We start from the raw sequence: 8,737 nt of genomic DNA on the forward strand, positions 1-8,737 counted from the left end.
TCACCCCGCTCCTCTCCGCGCACAGCCAATGGAGAGACCCGGCCGAAAAGGCGAGGCTCGCTCGCACCGGGCTTTTTCACCCGGTGATTGATGTCCCAGAGTCAACAGCTAGCGAGCAGCCGGAGAGGGGAAGGAGCAGCCGGAGAGGGGAAGAATACGGCGCCCCCTCTCTCCTTCCCCTCCCCCCTAGTTTAGCCCCTCTGCTCACTTCGCCTCCAAGTCTCGGCGCAGCCAGGAGCCGCCGCCGCCTCCGCGCCTCCGCGCCGCTGCGCGCTGCCCCCGAGCCAAGCACAGCGAGTGCCACCGCCCAGGCCCCCCCCCCCACCGCAGGGCCGGGGTCGGGGGCCAGCATGGAGCACCTGGGTCCGCACCATCTCCACCCGGGCCATGCGGAGCCCATCAGCTTTGGCATCGACCAGATCCTCAACAGCCCGGACCAGGGCAGCTGCATGGGGCCCTCCTCTCGCCTCCAGGACGGAGAATACGGCCTTGGCTGTTTGGTTGGAGGCGCCTACCCTTACGGCGGCGGGGGCCCCGCGGCCGGGGCTGGGGCCGGGGGCGCGGGGGCCTATGGCGCTGGAGGCCCGAGCGGCCCCGGTGGCCCGGCGGGCGGCGGCGGCGGCGGCGGCGGCGCCTGCAGCATGGGCCCGCTGGCCGGCTCCTACAACGTGAACATGGCCTTGGCGGGCGGCCCCGGTCCCGGCGGCGGAGGCGGCGGCGGCGGCGGGGCGGGGGCGCTGAGCGCTGCGGGGGTGATACGAGTGCCCGCGCACAGGCCGCTAGCTGGAGCGGTGGCCCACCCTCAACCTCTGGCTACCGGTTTGCCCACCGTGCCCTCCGTGCCTGCCGTGCCGGGCGTCAACAACCTTACCGGTCTCACCTTTCCCTGGATGGAGAGTAACCGCAGATACACAAAGGACAGGTTCACAGGTGAGTCCGGCCCGCGCGCGCCCCGCCTGGCCGCGGTCCCGGCTCTCCTCTACCCCCTCGCTCCTGCCCCGTGGCTCCCCGCAGCCCCCTCTGTGCGCCAGGTCTCCCAGCTCCTCTTGGTGCCTCCCCCAAGTTCAGCCGCCCGCCACCTCTCTAAGCTCGCGGAATCGACTTGCTGGAAGAGTTCTCCCAGCCTGGGCCCCTCTCCGTCTCTCCCACAGGACCCCTGCTCTGAGAAGCTCCCCCTGATCCCCTCTCGGAGTTCCTGGGCCCGGTCAGGCGGAGGGAAGGGGGATGTAGCTTCGGGACTACTACCTTCCGCCGGCATTTGGGGCTCGGGTATCTCGGAGAAAGGGGCGCGATGTGAACAAACTGTTTCTTCCGTCCCGGCAGACGTTCTCTGGCCGAGGTGGCGAGCCCCTGAATCAGACGCAAGGAAAACAGGTTCACACACACACACACACACACACACACACACACACACACACACATACATACACACACACACACTTCGCGCTCCGTGGTCCAGTGCCCCGTCGCGCTGCCGAACCCGGTAGAGGCTCCGAGCCGGAGTAAAGCAACAGAGCTGGCGGGCCCTTCTTCCCGGACTGCAGGCTCCGTCCGGGTCAGTGGCAGCGCGAGGCTGAGCCGCCCGCTTCATTTTCGTTCTGTCGCGGCTCGGCGTCCTCCCCTCTAGGCCCAGCCTTGTTTCCTCCGGCGTGAATAATGCACCGGCCAGGCCCGTGATCGATCGGCAGCCGAAAGAACTCCTGGGACGATTACGCACTCGGCGGCTTCCGCCTGCCGCCCTCTCAGCTGCCTGCTCCGCGCCTTCCTCCTCTTGCCTCGGCTCCCTCCGCTCCCGCTTCCGCTCACGGCACTCGGTTCTCGCTCCTGCGCGGGCCCCTTTCTCCGGCCTCACTTCCCGCCGCCCTTAGCGTTCCCTGGATCCGAGACTACGATCCTCCCGCCGGACCAGGCCCCCAAGCCCGCTGGGAGGCAGCCACGAGTTGAGCCTGAGTTCCTGGCCGGGCCTTAGAGGAAGCAGGAGGCATAGGCGGCTGCCGACCGACCACGACGTGGGGCTCCCATGGGGCTCGGGCTCCAGGGCCCAATGGTGGAAGGGGAATAGGCAGTTAAGAGCTAGACCCTGGGCTAAGCCCCTGTTCCAGCTTTGGAACCTTGGCCCAGACCCTGGGTCTGTGGCAAAGTGGGGTGGAGGGAGGTAGAAGAGCCATTCCACTCTGGGTCTCCAGAAGGGGCCCCAGTGCCCCAACCCAAGTCCTCTCAGGCCTGGGGAGGCAGGGCCTAGTGCCCCATCCCACTCCCCCCACCCAGGCCAGGCTGGTCTTAAAAGACTCTGATGGAACACCCTCTCCCCCACCCCCCCAGCCTGGAACCCACTGGGCCTGGGTCTCTGGCGAAAAGGTACTCCACGTAGCCTGCCTAGGGGAGCCACAGCCTGCTGTAAGCTTGCTTCAGGCCTAAAGAAGGTTCTGAGGGAGTATATGGCTGTCACCTTATGCATCTGCCTTTGTGCCTGTGCTTGTCTGGGTGTATAGATCTATAATTTGCCCCTGTTGTATGTGATGTGTCTGTGTATGTTGCTGTGTGATGGAGGCCTCAGGTCAGGACCCAGCATTCAGAGCCTTGACCAAGGATAGCCTCTTACCGTTGGGCAGCTTCTCTGAGGCTGGAGACCTGAGGCTATGGGGGGGACTGCGACCTTTAGCTCGCCTCAGACGTGCCCGTCAAGGAGACTGCGGCTGTGTCTGATGGGCACGTGGGAGCTCAGGGCTAGGGAGGCCTCCGTGGTGGCAGCAGCGGCGTCGGCCTGGCGGGCGGGCTGGGGCCATTTCACGCTGCGGGCTTGGAGCTGAGGGCTGACGGGAGGACCACAGCCCTTCTCCTTGGGTCTAGCCGCTGCGCTCGCTGACTCGCGGGGTGTCGGGCCTGGGACGCCTCCTGACGCTCTGCCGCTTGCCTCTGCCGTCTGTCTGTCTCCCGCTCCAGTGGCCCTCTCACCCTTCACTGTAACACGCCGTATAGGTCACCCCTATCAGAATCGGACGCCCCCCAAGAAGAAGAAGCCACGCACGTCCTTCACGCGCCTGCAGATCTGCGAGCTAGAGAAGCGCTTCCACCGCCAGAAGTACCTGGCCTCGGCCGAGCGCGCCGCCCTGGCCAAGGCGCTCAAAATGACCGACGCGCAAGTCAAAACCTGGTTCCAGAACCGGCGGACAAAGTGGAGGTAAGCGCGCTGGGCGGGCGCGGCCGTGGGTGGCGCAGTCTCCGGCCCCGGGCCCCTCTGGGGGCGTTCATACTCGCATGCTCGCCACTTTCCTATGGCTCTGGTTCGGAGGAGCGCGCTGCTCTGCTAGGCTCGCGGGGAGCGGAAAGCCACCGTGGCCGATGACTGGACGGGGTCGGAGAGACCCAGCTGTTTTTCTTTCTGGCTTTCTGGCCCGGGGACGCACACTCAGTGCGGGTGTAGACACGGCTGGTCTCCGCCGCTGCTTGGGGAAACGTCCGGGTTTGAGCGCAGTCTACGCAGTCCAGGCTTCCGAGATCAGTGAGTCCTGAGGGACTTTTTGTTTGCACAAACTTACGCGTACAGAGATGCCTCGTCTATCCCGGAGACCGGAGGCAGCATGGCAGGCGCCCTGTTTCTGCGCCCCAGCCGGGGCTCCCGCTAGAGCATCTGGGACCCCATACCGTGGGCCTGGGCCCTGCTGACTCCCTCCTCCCCAGACGCCTGGCCTGGGCGCAGCGGTTCCCCTACCCGGGAAGGGGAAAATCAATCTGCGCCGGCTGCGGCGGGGTTTTCGAGGGTCCTACTGAAAGGGGGATCAATCAGGAGCAGATGGGTGTATGTGTGTGAGTGAGAAAGAGAGAAACATTTTCTCTTCTCCCGTCACACACCCACAACTACACTCATTTCTCCCCCCAGACAGGCACTTTCTCCGGTTGCACCCTGCACCCTCCCGCACATCTGGCTCGCATACTCGGTTCCACACAAGCCGGGAGTTTCTTGCTAGCTCAGGCCTCAGTGGGGAGAGCAAGAGTCTGGGCGAAGTCCCCGGAGCCTGGCCGGGAAGGCCTGGGTCCGGAGGAAGGAATTGGAGTTTCGTTTTCTGAATGAAGGCTAGGAATCTGCCGCCGTGGCCACAAAGGAAGCCACTGCCCCGCGAGTCTGCTGCTCCCCCCACATTCCTGCTGCTGGGGAAGGGGTAGGAGACATTGCTCCAGACCTCTGGAAAGCTAAGGAGGGAGCAAGGGCTGGGGGGGAGGCGGGTGGACGTACTTGCGTTTCCAAGGCCCACCGGGGCTGCAGCCTAGGGGAGGGGAGGGAGTCAGGCAAGCCCTTGGGGTCGGGGCACAGAGAAAAATAGAGAGTAGCAGACAGAGAGAAACTGATACACAAGGGGGGACGGCGGCAAAAACAAATACCCCACCCAGGGAGAAAAGGAAAAAACAGCCTGAAGAAGTCTTATGTACAATAAAGGAAAGCCATAGATGACTAAAACCTTCATTTTCGTTTCAAACAAATTCCCTGAAATTCTGAGAGAAGGAAGAGGGTGGGGTGAGAGAAAACAAGAGGAAAAAAAGACACAAAGTCTAAAGGAAGAGACATAGTTTGAAATGCGGGGAAGAAGGGGAAGACGAGAGACAGAAAGACACAGAGAGAAAAGGCTAGAAGGGGCGGCGAGGAGGCCGGCGTCCGCCGCTGAGAGAGGCCCTCGCCGGCTTCGCGCGGCTTCATCGATCGCCTACAAATTGCTTCTGGAGGCCCCGGGGACTCCCATTAGGTCTGTCCACCTTAGAGACAGACGTTTGATCTCAGTTGACAGGGTGGAGGGGAGGCATTAAATGGAATAAGTGAGTCATCGCCTCCCTGGACCGCCTCGGAGGAAGCCGGCCGGTCCGGCGGGAATCCCGGCAGGGCACAGGGCTCGGCGCAGGAGGTCGGAAGACTGGGAGAGCTTCGCAGAGGGAAGGGGGAGAAGAGAGGTCTGTCAGGGCACCTCATATCCACTGGCCCTTGCCTCTGCCCTGGACTGGTGGGGAGGTGCGGCCCCTCAGGCTTGGGAAGGCTCCTGGTCTTCCTGGGGTCTGGGGAGAGGTGAAATGCCATCCTAGCCCTGGCTGCGCCTTCCAGGCTGGTGAGGGTGTGGGCCCTGCCTGGAGCCGGGGAGCCCCAGCTGCTTGGGCCTAGCGGATTTCCCCACAGCTCCCCCAGGATACCCCCCAATCTACTTTTGGGGCTTTCAGTCTTTGTGGGGTCAGGACCCTCAAGATAAGGGAATGCATTCAAGGGGCCCAAGCGGAAACTGGGGGCCGCAAAGGGGAGCAGTGCTCGCTCGTTCAGGCTGTCTCCCGGGAGCGCACCCGAAGCGTCGGTAACGGCTTGTCCCCGGTGCAGGCGGCAGACCGCGGAGGAGCGTGAGGCCGAGAGGCAGCAGGCGAACCGCATCCTCCTGCAGCTGCAGCAAGAGGCCTTCCAGAAGAGCCTGGCGCAGCCGCTGCCCGCCGACCCGCTCTGCGTGCACAACTCCTCGCTCTTCGCCCTGCAGAACCTGCAGCCGTGGTCTGATGACTCGACCAAGATCACCAGCGTCACGTCCGTGGCGTCGGCCTGCGAGTGAGCCTGCCTGCTCCGCCCCGTGAGACCCGGGCGCAGCCAAGGGTCGCGAGGCCTGAGAGCCGTGACTTTCGCCGCCCTCCTGCCGAAGACTGCACGCAGCAGGGGAACGCCGTGCCCCTTCGCACCGGCCCGCGCTCTCGCGCCGACGCTGTTCTCTTTTTGGTGGAAAAGAAGAGAAGACCGCGCAAGAAAGGGACGCGCGGCCGCCTCCCAGATGCCTATGCGGTCCCGCGCCTGCTGGAACTGTTCGGAGTCCTCCGTTTGTGTCTCTTTTATTTTATTCTGATTTTTAACGTGGGACTGAGAGAGGCAGGAAAGGTAGAGGAAGAAGAGCTTCTGGGAACCCTAGAGGACAGCATGAGCTGTCATTTGAACTTGCCCTGGGGAGAGCACTCTGTTTTCCACTCCGCATCATACACGGACACCCACAGGCCCTCCCAGAGGTGATTTCACTGTCCCTCCTGGTGTCACCCCACAGTCACACACAGGGGACCTATGGCAGAGTGTTATGCACACACAGGGCCATAGCCTTCACACCCTTGACCCTTACTATCAGGGGTGACCCAGATTCATTCTGAACAGCATGGCACTTCTCACAAACACAAGGCCACGGTCACACTGTGACATATCGTCACACACACAGCAGCCACAACAGCCTCACTTGGCCTGCCAGACCCCCATCACATAGCCTAGCCACACCCAGGTACACACAGGCAGGTTTCCACACAAACTCAGCCTATTTCTCCAGATCCTGTTCGTAGGGGGCGTTTAAGTTATGCACTTATAAGGTGTTTTCTGTGTAACCTTTTTATAAAGTGCTTGTGTAATTTATGTGAAAAAATAATAAAACCCTCCGGATCCGGAGTCAAGGCTGCCTGCTCCTTGCTGAGCCCAGCACCTTGCAGCTACTTGGGTTTGGTGTGAGCTGGTACAGCCAGGGCAGCCCCTGGTATCTAAATTTGAGGGACATTTGGGGGCCAGGACCTACAGGCTCTGGAGAGAGGAAAGAAGGAGGGGAAGAAATGGAGAGAAGGCAGTGCTGAGGAAAGTTGGGAGAGCCAGTGCTAGAGATTTGTCTTTGGGTGTGAGAGTTATGCGTGTGCATTGTGTGTTTGTGATGGGTGTGGGCAATCAGGATTTCACTGATAATGAATGTTTGTAAGTGTTAATTGTGTTATTTTGTTTGCAGTTGTGTGTGCTTATTCTGCTTAAGTTGCAAATCGAAACTACCATTATACATACCAACTTGTAGTGGTGTCTGTGTGACCATGTATGAATGTGGCTTTTTGGATAGTTGTGTAATCACCCACCAGTGTCTGTGATTGTGAACGATTCATGTGGTAATGTTTGTGAAAGTACATGTTAGTTTCTCATTGTGAATCTATTCTTGTGTTAAATGTGTGAATGTTTGTGATTGTGTATCATCTATAATTGTATGAATGCAATCATGTGTGAGATGTGTTCTACTGTATATATTTGTGTGGGACCATATATAATTGGGGCAATGAATTAATGGGGAGTGTGGATCATTGTGGGTGACTGTCCCTGCAGGTGAGTGTGTGTGGTGTTGTGTGAGTGGGTGTAATTGTGCACTGCTGGTGTACATGGTGGTGGGGGTCTAAGGTGGGGTGTGCAGATACATTGTGGGGGTATCAGCATCGGCTTGGAGTTTGGGGGTTCCAGGCTGTTACCCAGCAAGCTGCAGAGACTGGGGCATGTTGCCAGTAATCGGGTCAGGATCCTCTGTGGTGCTCAAAACAAGATTTCCCAGCTTCCAGCACTAGCCTGGCCTAGGAGGGAATCTGAAAAACAGACTTCCCAGGGACCTTCAGGGAGGCCCCAGACCACTTTAGCAGGGACAGCAGCCACTGTACACAACCCTCCCCATAACATTTAGTCCCCTGCCTACTAGACTAATCTCAGGATGCACAAAACTGACTTGAGCCTGCTTTTCTGGAAGAAGCTAGGTGGTGAAGGCTTTCGGGAACATGCCATCCTTGTATAGTAGGGTGGGGGCATAGGGGGCTCTTTCTTTGGGATGGGAGAGTGAGAGAACTTTGTGGCTAAAACTAGAAGCGAGTGGGGTGTGGGGCTTGTTCGTGTATGCAGAGCTGTGTGCGCCCACACTGGGGTTGAGTGGAGGAGAGTTACGGAAACTATTAGAGGCCTCATCCTCCCCAGACTGCCATCCTGGATCTGCCATATGATATACGGACAAAGCACAGCAACCTCCAACCCAAGGAGGTCCAAGGGGAAATTTGGCTGAGTGGGCAAAGGGCAGTATTTGTCCACCTCTCATCTGTGGCCCCCTTGGAGTAGGATCTGGGCAGAAGAGGATTCTGGGTCCAAAGGACTTACGGGGTGGAGGGGCTACCCCACCCCCAGGCCCACCCGGTGACCAGGCCAGGCCCTGACAGCGTGTTGGTCGTGGGGAGAAAGTTCTGGCCTCAACGTCAAGTCTGCAGTGGGTTTCCCGCCGGCAGTGGCTGCCGCACCCAGTACCGGGCCAAGCGAAATCCGGAAATGGCCTTCTGGAACCGCAGAATTCGGCTCCTTCTGCCTGGGCAGGTCTGGCTGTTCTTCCCCTCCCGCCGCCGGGATTGGAGCTGCCCAGCTCGAACCTTCTTCGTTCGGTGAGGTATCTCTCCTTCATGTGCGTCTTTAAGAGGCACCTTCAGTGCCTACCCGTTGCCGTATTCCAGAGTTGCCGACCCCAGAGGAGTTTGAGGTCTTCCTCCCACCTCCCAATCCCTGGGACCCCTCAAGAGGCTTGGCGCCCGAAGGCTCCTGGATATTTTCTGGCCACAGACTGTCCAGCTGAGGAGCTGAGGCAGGAATGGGGAGTGGCTGCCCGGCCACTCAACCCACAAATCGGCTCCGAAGCCCGACTCTTCACCACCACCCCTTCGCCCCTCCTCTTGCAAGACAAACGCAAGCAAAATTAGGCAGAACACACTTCCTCCCCAAATACCTCCTACCTGCCCCGATCTTCACAAACAGCTGGGGTCACACTCAAAACGGCGCGGGACTAGGCCCCTCAGCCCCGCTGCTCTCGGACCCTGTCCAGCTTGTCGGGGACTCGCGGGGGATTGGGCTTCCGCACGCCAGGATCCCGGGCGCCCATCGCGGGAGGCCACCCGACTCCCTGTCCCCACTCGTGGC

General features: G+C 60.5%; 1 protein-coding gene across 1 annotated transcript; it reads left to right on the forward strand.

Annotated features, from left to right (window-relative positions):
• Positions 1–350: 350 nt before the first annotated feature.
• Positions 351–5,576, forward strand: TLX1 (T cell leukemia homeobox 1; the record flags this gene model as incomplete). The annotated part of the gene is made up of 3 exons (XM_079698975.1): positions 351–930; positions 2,980–3,181; positions 5,354–5,576. 3 exons carry the CDS (start codon positions 351–353, stop codon positions 5,574–5,576), a joined length of 1,005 nt encoding a protein of 334 aa, XP_079555101.1.
• Positions 5,577–8,737: the final 3,161 nt, after the last annotated feature.

This window comes from Hyperoodon ampullatus, assembly GCF_949752795.1.
Source record: "Hyperoodon ampullatus genome assembly, chromosome: 1".
NCBI classification, from domain to species: Eukaryota; Metazoa; Chordata; class Mammalia; order Artiodactyla; family Ziphiidae; genus Hyperoodon; species Hyperoodon ampullatus.